This window comes from Dunckerocampus dactyliophorus, chromosome 1 (assembly GCF_027744805.1).
Source record: "Dunckerocampus dactyliophorus isolate RoL2022-P2 chromosome 1, RoL_Ddac_1.1, whole genome shotgun sequence".
Classification (NCBI taxonomy): Eukaryota; Metazoa; Chordata; class Actinopteri; order Syngnathiformes; family Syngnathidae; genus Dunckerocampus; species Dunckerocampus dactyliophorus.
Window position 1 is genome coordinate 35968850 of NC_072819.1, and position 14178 is coordinate 35983027.

At 41.0% G+C, this 14178-nt stretch overlaps 1 protein-coding gene across 1 annotated transcript; it reads right to left on the reverse strand.

Annotated features, from left to right (window-relative positions):
- Positions 1–6293: 6293 nt before the first annotated feature.
- On the reverse strand, positions 6294–10795 carry aar2 (AAR2 splicing factor). The gene is made up of 4 exons (XM_054782146.1): positions 10630–10795; positions 9752–10532; positions 9378–9607; positions 6294–8654 (listed from the first exon to the last, which is right to left on the reverse strand). Exons 2-4 carry the CDS (start codon positions 10521–10523, stop codon positions 8487–8489), a joined length of 1170 nt encoding a protein of 389 aa, XP_054638121.1. The 5' UTR covers positions 10524–10532; positions 10630–10795; the 3' UTR covers positions 6294–8486.
- Between the last annotated feature and the right edge of the window lie 3383 nt (positions 10796–14178).

Below are 14178 nucleotides of genomic sequence, written 5' to 3' on the forward strand. Positions count from 1 at the left end.
ATTTTAATTTTATTTGATTTATTTGAACATTTGATTTCACTTCGGTATACATCACATATCACATTTCCACATGTTCGAAAGGAGTACAAAGAAGCATAGCTTAAGTAGGAAGAAGCAGAGCTTCCTCCTTGTGTTCCTCCAGGAATCCTGTGGTGAGTGCTCCGGGAATATGGGGTACCGGACCACCTGATTCAGGCTGTTCATTCCCTGTATGACCGGTGTCTGTTCATTACTTTTATAGACAGAATTTCTAGGCTCAGCCAGGGCGTTGAGGGGTTCCGGTTTGGTGGCTGCAGGATTGAGTCTCTGCTTTTTGCAGATGATGAGGTCTTGCTGGCTTCATTGAGCCGTGACATTGAACTCTCACTGGATCTGTGTGAAGCGGCTGGAATGAGAATCAGCACCTCCAAGTCCGAGTCCATGGTTCTCGCTCTGAAAAGGGTGGAGTGTCACCTCCGGGTCGGGTATGAGATCCGGTGGAGGAGTGGAAGAGGAGTTTAAGTACCGTGGGGTCTTGTTCACGAGTGAGGGAAGGATGGAATGCGATATCAACAGTCGGATTGGTGCGGCATCTGCAGTGATGTGGACTCTGCATCGGTCCGTTGCGGTGAAGAGGGAGCTGAGCCGAAAGGCAAAGCTCTCAATTTACCGGTTGATCTACGTTCCTACCGTCACCTACGGTCATGAGAGCTTTGGATAGTGACCGAAAGGACAAGATCACGGGTACAAGCTGCTAAAATGAGTTTCCCTTTAGAGATAAGGTGAGAAGCACTGTCATCCGGGAGGAACTCGGAGTAGAACCGCTGCTCCTCCACATTGAGAGGAGCCAGATGAGGTGGCTCGGGTATCTGGTCAGGATGCCTCCCGGACGCCTCCCTGGGGAGGTGTTTGGCCACGTCCGACTAGTAGGAGGCCTCGGGGAAGACCCAGGACACATTGGAGAGACTATGTCTCTCAACTGGCCTAGGATTGCCTCGGATCTGGATGAAATAGCCAGGGAGAGGGAAGTCTGGACTTCCCTGCTTAGGCTACTGCCCGTGCGACTCTACCTTGGATACTGTAAGTGGAAGAAGATGGATGGATGCATGTAGAAGAGGAAACATTTTTTACTATGAAGCTTGAAAAAAATCACATTCAACAAAAACAGTATGAGGGAGAGTATGTTTGAGGGAGAAATAATCAAAATAATACAACAGAATGAGAGAATTATTTAAAACACAAGAATACTAATAAATATGGCCAGTCCCCTCATCCTGGGTGAGGCCCCTGGACTCTAAAACCACATTATTATACGGGATTTTAGGATTAGCAGTAACAAACACATTCGGATGACTACTTTCATCATACTCACTTGAAAAGCCTTTATTCTACCATTCAGCAAGCAATGCTCCAGGGGGCCACCAGGACACGACTGCTTTCAACTCAACCCCTTGACATTCTCACAAAATGCTTAAGAAAATAGAAGGTAGAATGAAAAAAATTAGTAAAAGAGATTTAGACCTGTGTATGTGTGTGTGTGTGTGTGTGTGTGGTGGGTGGTTGGGTATTCACATCCTGTCTGTTGCGACAGGGTCTGCCAGAGTTCAGCTACGGGTGTCACTGCCAAAGACAACAGTCACTAAAAATGGAAGTCAGAGATCAGTCATGTGATGGGCAGGTGGGAGGAAAGTGACAGCTATCTGATGGACTGTGCCCCAGGAGAATTGTAGAGGGGGGGCATGAAAGATCCTGTGGCTTGTCTAAACCCTACTTGATTAAAATAGGACTTGCCCAATGTTTAGTTAAGCTCTCATGGAAGATTTACCTCATGAGTGCAGACACATTTATGAGTGCAGTGAAACATGGCATGGCATGTTATTCCTGTATTTGTTGTGCCACTGACACGGTTTTCACCCAGTGAGTCTGCATGGGAAAATATGTTTACAAGCTTGCCGTAAAAATGATCACAGCGGCAGATACACAAACACGGTCATGCCTGCTCACCAAAGCCTCAAAAGAATTGTACTGCTTCTGGTTTGAGCTCCTGCCTGTAATCATTTCAGCAGAACAGAACAGAACAGAACCATAGTGTTCACACACACTGGTGTATATGACTTTTCCAGGAGAGACTTTTAACATCATCCATCTCTGCTTTTAGTGCACCCCCACCTGCCCTTGTCCATATGTCTGGGCACCAAACTTCCAAATGTGACCAAGCCCAAAAACTGCACTCGCGTGTCCTGGAAAAATAAAATAAAAAGACAAAGTACACGTGTCTGCCTCACATCATGTGAGTCAGTCATGTGAAGTCTCACTAGGACTGCAGCAGGAGGGGAATCAAGAGGCTGATCATCAATGTTCACTTGCTACAGTATAGGGAGGTAAACTCATGCAGAAAGGTAAGGACACAAAGAAACACTGGTGGTGCACTATTTTACTTTTAACTAAATGATCACACTTTTAAAAAGCATTAAATTATACTACATACAGTACGTCAAAGTGTGATTACAGTATAGCAGTGAATTAGTGCACAGAACACATGCACAAGAGTTAAATGAAACAGCAGTGGTACCTGGGCCTTCAGTGGAGACTTGATGAGCCAGATTTGTTCTTGGCAGACACTGTGAGGGCGATTCTTAAAAAAAAATAATGATAATAACATGTATTGCCATAGGTTGCTATTTACCCTGGATTCAAACCACAGTCCCATGTGCCAAGTGCCAAAGTTGTTACCCACTAGGCCAAATATATCAAACTCAAGGCCCGCCACGTCCTTTTATGTGTCCCGTGGAACTCTGGAAAATAGCATTAAGTTGGGCCGTATCGCAGACCTCATCAAACAACATGCTTATGATGATCTGCGCAATAAAGTAGACTCTCAAATTCACAAATATGTCTAAATCTGTGTTCGTGAGCATTCATCATCCATGATTCATAATCTACGCACCTCACAGGTATGGCATATCAACATGCTGATAAGACATGACGAAGGATGACAAAGAGGTGCTCTATCAACAATCATTTTATTGAAATGAACAACCACCAAAACAAACATAGCTGTCTCCCCAATCAGTAGGACACATTCATGACCCTACATCAGAAAGTACACACTTCCAGCAAGAATGAACGGAGAAGAAAACAGATATTCAAGAATGCACATTTCCCCCCACTCTCATGTAAAAAAAAAAAGTATGTCCACATAAAAAACAAAAACATATTCACCTGCTGTCATGTGCACTTTCTCCAAGCCTGATAATGCAACCACAGCTGCCTGCCGCATTACATTGGTATCTAAAGTCGGTGTGTTCCGATACGGCGGAACCAGGATAAAAGGTATGTAGGCTGCTTACTGCTACAGGGACATTTTCTCAAACTCTGACCGTAGTAAATACTATTTTTTGAGCCTGGATAATTGGGGCATGTCCTGTCATCTGGCCATCGATCATCTGTGTGTGTTCACTGATGATGCATATGAGTGTGCAACATGAATTAACCAATTGTGTGTTTTTAAAGAAGGCTTTTAATACCTTCAAGTAGGCATGGGCCGGTATGAGATTCTGACGGTGTGATAACTTTGGGCAAAAATATCACAGTTTGACGGTTTCACGGTATTATAATTGTAGCTCTAAAATGTGTTATTTTGAAATAACTTTATTGAAAAGAGAAAAAAATAGTCAAATCAAAACAGTCATTTTTAAATAAAATAATGCAACACGATGAAAGTGGAACATGCGTATTTAAAATAAATAACCAAAATAACTGCATTCTTTCTAAATAAATAATAAATAACATGCAGTTCTCCGTGCAGTCTACTGTGGCTAACTCTGCAACGCAAGTTACAACACAATTCATATTTTCTTTGTAAAAAACAAAAACAAAAAAAATAACAACAAAATGCAAATAAATGTAATCAAGTGACCCAAGAAGGTCACAACAGAAATATATTTTTCTTAAACTCATAATGTTACTTTATTATTTCAGGTCACACTTTTATACAAACTACCATTTCCGGGTCATGTGATTGAGACTTTAAGTGGTTGTTGCTTGTTCTTCAATGGAGAGTAAAGACTTTATACCACTTATCCTCCACTCCTGTCTCCTTCTCAGTTTACTGCTCGGCCGTACCGGCGCCGCTCAATGCTGACGAGGCAACTAACAACGCCTGTGCTATCTATGCCCGATGTATGAGCACATGCCTGTGGTTTCAACACATCGAAGCCCAGTTTCGATTGCGAGGAATAACACAGGACAAGACAAAGTATTTCCACGTAGTGGCTGCGCTGGACCACCACTTTCTCTCATCTTAGAAACACTATGAAGCTAAATTTGACTGGTTTTGAAACTTTGACTTGTTCATACCATGCTATACCGTATCTTGTAACTGGTTACCAGCCTATGGCTGCCTTCAAGTATGAACAAATATACAAGTGTTGAAAATATCTGGATAAATAATAAAGAACCTTAAATATTAAAGTCGGCTTTAATATTTGGCCCCCTGTGCAACTGACACCCCTGCACTACGCCAATCAGCCACTTAAAAAAATCTAACTTACTGTAGGTAGTATACAGTATGTACTGTAAGTTCCTTATTAGCTGTGCAGCATTAATAGTTCCAGCTTGTAGTTGAACAATGCCAGCTCACTGTTTTTGTCTTATCTGTTTTTGTCTTATCTTTGTCTATGTCAAAGCTGAGCCCCTTTGATGTTTAGGTTTTTTTTAAAGGCTAAAAAAAGTTATAATTATATTTAAAGACAAATCTTTGTGTTTTTATTAGTTATGAATATCAACATTTTAGCTTTTTGTAGTTACGTTATGCCATTTTTGCTCTATTTTTCCACTTTTACTGGGATATTTTGTTAATTTCTGCAATGAGCCACTGTGATGGCCCCTGCGCCACACATGCTTGCTTCGCCATGAAGGTGAAGTGTTGCTAGACAAGAAGGAGTGTGTCCAAGCTCTGTCTTCTTGTCTCTGTAGCTGGTCAGGGGTTGGGTTGCATTGTGGTGGTTTTTACAGCGTTCAGACCTGTATTGCACGGCGGTACGGAGGTGGAGCTCCACTCCTACTCGCCTACGTAGCAGACACTTCGCCTTTATTGATCGCTTGTATTTAATCACTCAGTAAGTGAATGACGCAAGAAACAAGTCATGTATTTTACTTTCAATGTGCACCCTTACTCGCTATATATAGCGACCATGAATTGCTATATGGCTAAATTGTCAGTTGTATGAGGTGTGTTATGAAGTGGGGTTATGGTCGCCACAGTATAATTATTAATTTAGCAAAAGACCTACTTAACCCTTTATCTTTCAATACTGTACATAGTCACCACTACGCCTGACTTTCATTTCTGCAACTAAGTTGGATCATTGATAACTATTTTCCACTGATCACCGGTGCTTGTTAAGTTGGCGCTCAGCCAAATGTAACGAGCTCCTCGTCTTGACGACAAGACTTGTTGTCTTGGTGAGTTACCAGAGTTACCACTACACTACACTACGTATGGCACAGTTCACAATGAATATTTATCTAACAACACAACAAAAACTTTAAACTTTTAAATAACACACATGTACTTACCAAAGATTAGGGATGTCCATACTATCACTCATTTGATTCCTTGGCCACATGCAGTGTTGGGCAGACTATGTTGTTGTGTACAATCTCAAATATCTGTCATCTGCATCAGTGCACAATATAAAGAATACAATTAGGTCAATTTTGGGAATGCATGAGTGATCAAAAAGCAGCAGCTGATGAATAATTGATCGGTATTATACACCCATGGTGAACCACTTGATATGCTCAGTCACAAATAATTCATATTAAAATGCTCAGTCAAGAAGTCACACCAACCTTTGTTTTTAGTACAGTGAGGACGGAAAACAGTGTGTGAGTCACAGTAGCCATATGTGGGGGCCCAAGCTAAACCCAGTCATCGGGGCACTCCAAATCCTCCTTTTTAATTTTTTTTTTTTTTTTTTTTACAAAATGTGAGTATGTAATTTAGGCTACTTTTTTCCTGCTTTTGAAATCTGTTACAGATATCTGTCAGCTTTAAATTATTTAAAATATTAATGTTTATCATCTACTGACGTGCAAATATGAGAAAATTCGCCTATTTCCAGAGCTAGATAAAGTCCTTAAAATGCTCCTGGGGGATTATTATTACCTAAATTAATCATCTCACTGCTTTTACTTGAATTGATAAGAACATTAAGCGACATTTAATGCAGTTTAATACAGTTTAATACAGTTTAATACAGTTTAAGCGTCGCTCTCAGCTTCATCTCTAAAACTGCATTCTCCTCGGCTGACACTGACCTCGTGTGTCTACGTTTGTTTTGACTGTGAAAAAGGTTGTCACCTTCGGTAGTTTTGATAAAAACTTTTTTTTCCCGTCTTCGGTAATCAATGTTCAGTAACATGGAATAGTCCATTGCAGGATAAGTGAGGGGTCCAAACAATCAAGATAGATTACGCATTTTTATGTAGTTTTAAGCACGTGAAATAAGACTAAAACAGTAATATGTACTTTAAATCAAAATGGGGAAAAAAATCAATCATCCGTTTTTAGGAGATGTTTGGGGGCCCCAGGAAATCTCAGGGCCCTGCGCAATTGCATGTCTTTGCCTAATGGTAAGTCCGTCCCTGTGTGCACCTTGTGGCCAGCTGACATCAAATGGAAAGTTCCATCATGGCGGACAAATAGAACAGTTCCCAGTCAGGTGAACGCCACAAACAAAACAAAAGCCGAAATACATGTACAGTATAGCAGGGTCCTTCAGTAGAGGGTTATACAGTACGTGGCACAATTGAGTCATCTTGCTGTATACTGTACTGTAATTCCATCACTAAAGAAGGGGCTGGAACACCAAATGCGTCCCGGTGGGGTCATTCTGGAGACCGTATTCATCCGATTTCAACCTCAGACAGGAAAAAAAGTGCACTAATGTTTACTATGTGTTCTACCATGTTATCCAAACCACTTGCTCCATAGTTGCATCCTGGAAAATAACTCACACGAGGAATCTGTGGTCGGATACTGGACCACAATTATTAAACTGATCTGCAAGAGGCTAGTATTATAACCCAATATCCATTATTATGTGTCCTAGTGGATGCAATTTGTCCATCAACATTGATTATTTCCATTCAGATAATTACATTATGGGTGTACTTTCACATAAAATAAAGGGAAAAGTTAATGGGATTGAAGCAAATAAATACAGTAGAACCAACCAAAAATCTTGTGGGGAGTGCGGATGACACGACTATTGAATGGACAGATGCAGTGATATGCCTAAACAAAATTACATGTATCCAGGCACTGAAGGACCATCAAAACCTAAAAGCCAAATCAGGCTGCACAGCATTGACAAAACAGTCTCATTCCATTCAAATGAGAATGATCGCCATAACATATATTCCGTCTTAAAACGCGTTTTTCCTGTTTGGCCTTTGACCCACCATATAATGATTTTATTCACTGAAACATTTTTTGGATCTTGTTGTATTGTATTGCTGCTTGTGTTGTGTCCTATTTTGAGTTGTCCAGTTACCCTGGTGTATCACATCTTGTATGGCTATTTTTGCTTTGAAAGGTTCTCCACAAATAAAGTTAAGTACTCCAGAACCCAACGCCTAATCTTTAAAGCGTATGACCGCCATCTGGTGGCCGATGCCGTAATGACACGTTGCAGGTTCTTCAAATGACATGATGAAGTACAGGACACCAGTTTTTAAAGACAAAGACATCACCAATGCCGACGTCTTTGCTTACTGTAGCACATTTAGTCAGCTAATTTTGTCAAATTAATTCACTGTAACAGCGCTAGTTTATTACATTCTAAAAGATTTAGAATACCATTTTAATGAAAACATCCTCCTTGGTAGAGTTAAAGACAATGCACTGTGTGCAGTGCAACCCAACTATGTTTCTGTCAACTATTAACTTTTCAGTACTAATTATTATACATTTCTCATTATTTATTATAAATGTTACATAATTTATCAATACATTGCAACTCTTAACTCCTATTGTAACACACTGTTATATTGCCTTATTTTGTTATGTTATTTCAATTGTCTTTTTATTTTAAAATTGGTAAACAGTACACGTTGTAAATGTATTGGCAATTGATGTGAAACGGAAAAAAGGGTAGGATTAAATAAGATTTGCTTCGTCCTACTCCTTTTTGGACATGTGGGATTGTTAATTGTAATATGTGAGGTATTCCAATGTAACCTCTCTATGCATGTTCAAAATAAAATTAAAACCATTACCAGCCTAAAAACTTGGCTAACAGGTTTACTACAACCCACCACCAGGGGGCATAGTTGATGTGTACAGCTAAGCAACAGAACAAGACACTGTTGATCACAGGTTTACTCAGAGAGTGCTACTTAGACATGTGCTGTACCATCTTAGTGAGGGCCAACATCTAGTGTTTAATGCCAAATTGGGTGATCTTTATCAGTCCTGATCCTTATCAATAAGTGTGAAGTCAGTCCACAGTAACACCCTCAGGGAGCTCCACCACTACAGGCGCACAGTCATCCAAGTCCACATCGAAATCCCAGGAAAACTTCTTGGTCAGATGGGCTTTGAATTTCTCCGCTCTCTTGCGGAGCGCGGCATCAACTCCAGGCCCGCTGGCGAACTGGAAAAAGTCCTGGCAGAAGAAGTCAAAGTCAGTTTTTCATTTCAAGTATAGAACATAAGCACACTAACAATAGCACAGTAAATGAGTTGCTGAGGGCAAAACAATACTTTGCTAAACGAGATTACATTTAGGACCTTTTGTAGCAACTATTATATAGCCGGGGCATTTAACTAAACCACAAATAATGTGGAATTATTAAATTGTTGTAATGTTAATTAGAAGCAGGTAATTTTTGAAATTTGAAAACTTTTATCATGATTTGGGGTGCATGAAAAATTGAACCAGACTTTGACCATAAACAAGCACCAAACCCAACGCTGTAAAACTCCTCACCCGTCATTAATACTGCAGAGGTTTTGAAGAGGAGTTGACTGTGAGTAAACAACAGTACAGCAAGTGTAACATGCATGAGTTTCACACTGACACCTGAATAGCGCAACCAACATTTTAAAGTGCATGTAGAGGTAAATAAAGCTGCTAGACGCTGACCCCTCATGACTCTTAAAATGCAGCAACTATAAAGTTAATTAAAAAAAAAAAAACACTATCTGGAGGTTGCCTACAGTTACAGCTGTTTATGTTTTTTGACCTGGCACAAATTAAGAGGACCCCGACGGTTATTTTTTTTTATAGATCATGTACACAGCAACGATAGGAGGATCTCAATCGAAGCATGTACGCCATGTTCAAACTGATTTCATTTGGATGGCTTTTACCCTGTGAGGTATGTACCTGCAGTGTGGTGGTAAGGAAGTTGTTCTGAGACACGATGTCAACAAAGAAGTCTGGGGGGATTTCTCCCAGCTGGTGGTAGAGCACAGCAATGAGCCCCAGGTAGAGCTCCTTGTGCTTCTGCATGGCCACCTCCGATCGACACAGCAAGGTCAGAAGACGCTTCCAGTGCTCAAAGCCCTCATACACATTTCCAATAAGGAAGCACACAAAGGCAAATTGTAGCTCACCTGAGGAAGGAAATGTTCCAGGTTAGTGCATGTCATTTCAAACAGGGGGGACACTCACTCACACAGTCTTTATTTAGAAAGTTGGCCCTGCCTGGAAAGATTGTTCGGGTTGCATGTGTACCTATGAGTTAAGAAGGAACTCACCGAGCAGGTTCAGAGGCTTCTGCTGGTGGTTCTTCTCAAGCACAGTCTCCAGGGCATAAGTGAGGTCCATGCTGCACTGGGTGATCTGGGCTGGCGTGGCCCCAGGAGGGTAAGTCTTCTCTGGGATGACAGAGAAGCGCAGCTGAGTCCCCTCCCTCTCCTTCATCTTGGGGAGCCTGTCGAGACCCTCCCTCATGGTCTGGCAGGCTGTGTCATTCCTTGGCTGGTCAGCACGGTCCTTGGTGTGTCTATATTGAGTCTCAGGAACAACATCGCTGTAGGCACACACTCGACCTGAGAGGGGCTGCAAGCTGATGGCCACTTCATCACTCAGACGGTCTGTGAGGGACACCCACTTCCTCATGACCTCATAAGGATAGGGTCCAAGGTATGGGTCTAGATCTTGGAGATTTGCTCTGATTCGGCTCAGTTCCTCCTCGTTCTGGGAGGCAGAGAAGTCCAGATCCTCTTCTTTTGGGTCCCAGTTAGCCAGCAGGACGTCTCTAGCTTTGAGAGAGAGGAACACGCCTGTCTTTGGACCAACTTCTCCTCCACAGTTCGGGCGATTGACAGAGCAATAGTTGAGGAAGTGCAGCCCTGGAGGGATCATCTTAACTCCCCGGAAGCGGGGACCAACCTGCCAACTCTTGCAGTCAATGCCAATCTCCGTACCCTGAGGAACGCCGAGCAACACCAGGGTAGCTCCCTCCTCAAACAGCCTCCGAGCAACATCAGGGTCCATGTCCACACTGCTGCTGCTGCTGCTAGCCATGTCTGATACCTAAATCGGAGAAATTGCTGTAAAACGTAATGTTCCAAAACGTCTAGAATAACTGAACTCCATTTTTCCAATATTAACCGACTACGTTCATACTCACAATTTTTCCAGGACTTCGTCAATAGTCGTCACAGGACAATGCTAACAATACACATTGAAATACTAGTTTTAAAGGTAAATGTAATATGTAAGCAATACTAGTAGCAGTAATTCCTATTTATCATACTCCAAACAACGTTGATGTTGCCACTCGGAAACATTATAATTAGTCGTGTCCTGCTGTAATTTGACTCCGGGTAGGAACCAAAGTTTGTACAAATGGTTCCTACCACCATTATTGCAGTACTGTACATACCGTCATGGAAAAAATTATTAGACCATCCTTGTTTCTTAAGTTTATTGATCCATTTTAATGCCTGGTACAACAAAGGTACCTTTGTTTGGACAAATATAATGATGATAACAAATACAGATAAGATATTTGTCCAACCAAAGGTACCTTTAGTTGTCAGGCATTAAAATGAACAAGAAACTCAAGAAACAAGGGTGGTCTAATATTTTTTCCCATGACAATACAAAACACCCTACAAAATTACAAGGGTGTTTAATTATTATTATTTTTATTTTTTTTACCTGAAATAGTTATCATAAAACAGTGGTGGCGGTAGTGACGACAGCAGACAGTACAAATAAATTACATTTTTAAAATATGTTTTTATTCACACAACTTACCCAAGAACAATTTACATCATTAGTAGGTGTGGTGTTCACATACAACATGACAAGAACAGACACCTTGGGAAATGTGCACTTTCAAAACCTACTGTGGTTTATTTTAGCATATTTGTGTCCCAGTCTGAAAACATACAATAATTAAAACTTTGAAAACTACTTTTAGCATATTTGATATATTTTAGCATATTTGTGGCATCTCTCCAAAATCGTTTTGCAATTCAAAACACAAAGTAGTGGAATCTTGAAAGCATTTACAGTATGATGTTACATTTTGACCGTATGTACTGTAAATTTGTTGCACACGCAGTTGTTAACATATCTGAATAATGTTTGTGATCCAAAAAACACTGCCATTCTATACTTTGAGTGTATAGAGTTTCTGCCAACAAGTTATCAGTGCTTTAATAGCTTTGATTGACCTGGTCCTTTTTCTCTTTTTTCCTTGTATTTTCTTGACATCTGAACAAGATACACCCCTGCCCTGAAATGATAGAGGCAAATCATTATTATTCAACAAATGTGAGCTTCTATTTCACTTTGACACTGTTAAGGTTCACAACTTGAAGCATGTTCGCTTTACTGTATTGTTGTGAAATAATGAAATAACTCATTGCATGCGTTTGGCTCCTCACCAGGTAACCAGGGCTGCAGTTAAGAACAATGAGCTTCTCCATGTTCTCTAGGGGCCTGTCCAGGTCAGACGGACGATTGCTACCCCTTTGACAGCGCGTGTGCTGAGTCAGCACAAAGATGGAGCGCAGGATTCGATGAGCCTCCTATTGAAACCATCAGAACGTAAGGCAGTGATGACAATTGAGTTAATATGTGGATGACAGTAGCAAGCATGTTGAAATTGAAGACTGTGAGTCAATTTAAATTAGTATTGGCTACATTTACCTTTCTAGGACAGGGATCTTTCCCTCTGGATGGATCACTTGAATCTGTCAAATTCTACAACACAACAAAAACACACATTTGGATTTATGAAACACAACATGCTTGAGCCTCTGACCATGTTTACCAGATTCTGTAGCTCAACAAAGATGACCTCTCTGTAGGAGTCCAATATTTCTTGATAGTTGCAGCTACGTTTTCCACAAGAATTGGCCAACAGGAGCAGCACTAGGACGCTGGGGAGGAGCTTTCCAGCCTGATACTTTTAAGACACAAAGAGAAAGAGAGTGGTGTCTAGAGAGATTTCCTTAACAAATACAAAGTTGCATATCCAAATATAACAATGAATAGGGTCAGCACTCAAGAAACCTCATGCAAAGCTTGAAGGAAAACTGCACTTTTGGGGGGAATTTTGCCCATCATCCACAATCCTTATGTGAGACATGAACACACGTCTTTCTCTTTTCTGTGTGTTCTAAAAATATAAAAACAGATAGAAAGAGACAGCTCATTACTGCATGTAATGGGACACACATATTACGCCTACAAAGGCCGCTATTAAAATACCTCCAAAAACCTCCAACAAGGATTTAAGGTTTTATCTGCATGCTGTAACCATGTAGTATCAGGTACATTCACGATAACATGTACTTACAGTATTTTGGTCCTTTTAAGCATTACCGGAACCTCCTTCCTGGGCGCATTGATTTCACATAGCAACATAGAAATGAACTACTACACGTAGCGTTAACTTTTCCAAACTCAAAAATAAAAACAGCAGCAGTGGCGGCAGCGCCAATACAGTGTATGTAGCCTTACTTTTTTGGTAGTGGTCTGAGGCTTGTGAGCACGGCGCTGATACGCTGTAGGCTAGTGTGTGGTGAAGCTAGTTGTGAGCAGTCTAGTAGCTAGCTGGTGTGGCGTGGCAGCTAGGTGTCAGTATGCCAGTAATTAGTATGATCGGTGTAACAATGTTAATAATAATAACAATGTTGCTGTAGCTTGGTTAATATGCACGTATGTAAATGCACAGGACTGCAAAAACGCAAGGTCCTCTATTTGACAAGCCTGCTCTGCTGTTTTTGGGAATCTGCTGCAAATATTTTAGTCCCTCTCAAATTTTCAACAGAATTTGCGGCCAATCTAATGTGATCTAGCTGATGATAATGCTGTTGCCATTAGAGGACCAACAGGAAGAGGACACATATTCAGGGGCGCAGTTTAGACAAAAAAGTTAGGATAATTCCAAATAATGTCAGATGACGGTGTCGCCAAAAATATAAATTATTAAAATGTGATTTTCTTTCATGGGACCAGAATCACAAATGAATCAGTGCATTATTTAAAAAGCTTTTCAAATACTTAAAACGAAAAAAAAACGTCCTTATGGAACGTTAACTCTACTGTTGCCAGTTGTATCGATTGTCATCGAAATGTAATGGGCACATCTTCGGAAGTGCACACCAACAAATAACTGAACAAAACGATGAATTCATTAAAGTTCAGTAACGGAGTCGCTAGTGTTCGACGTCTGTTCTGCGTAAATACGCGCCAAATCGCAGCAAATGCCCACTCACCATTTATCATGTTGCACCGTGGGATCCTCAGGCAAGCAAAGCCATCGTGCTGTCAAGATGCAGGTCTGTGGGTGCACCAAAGTTCCGACTGCATCTGTTCTCCCCAAACCTCGTCCTGGAGTGCACGTGCTGCCAACGCGTGTATGGTGTACCGCTAAAGTTTCTGCGGCTCTAATTTCATTCCCCGTCATGGATTGCTACCCCTTGGCTTCACCGAAGCACGGTCGTGTGAAGTCAACCAACAGTCCTGCAATCAATCATAAGTCCTCATCCTTTCAGTTTCGTAAACCAAGCATGGACATTTCACAGAAAACTTTTCGTCTAAAACACACATTAGGAAAAGAGGTGTGGGAGGTGTGATAGGAAGATATCTAATCAATGTCACATGTCTTATAAGTTACAGGTACATTTTTTTTTATAACGGTTTGTAGGCTTTGGCTCTT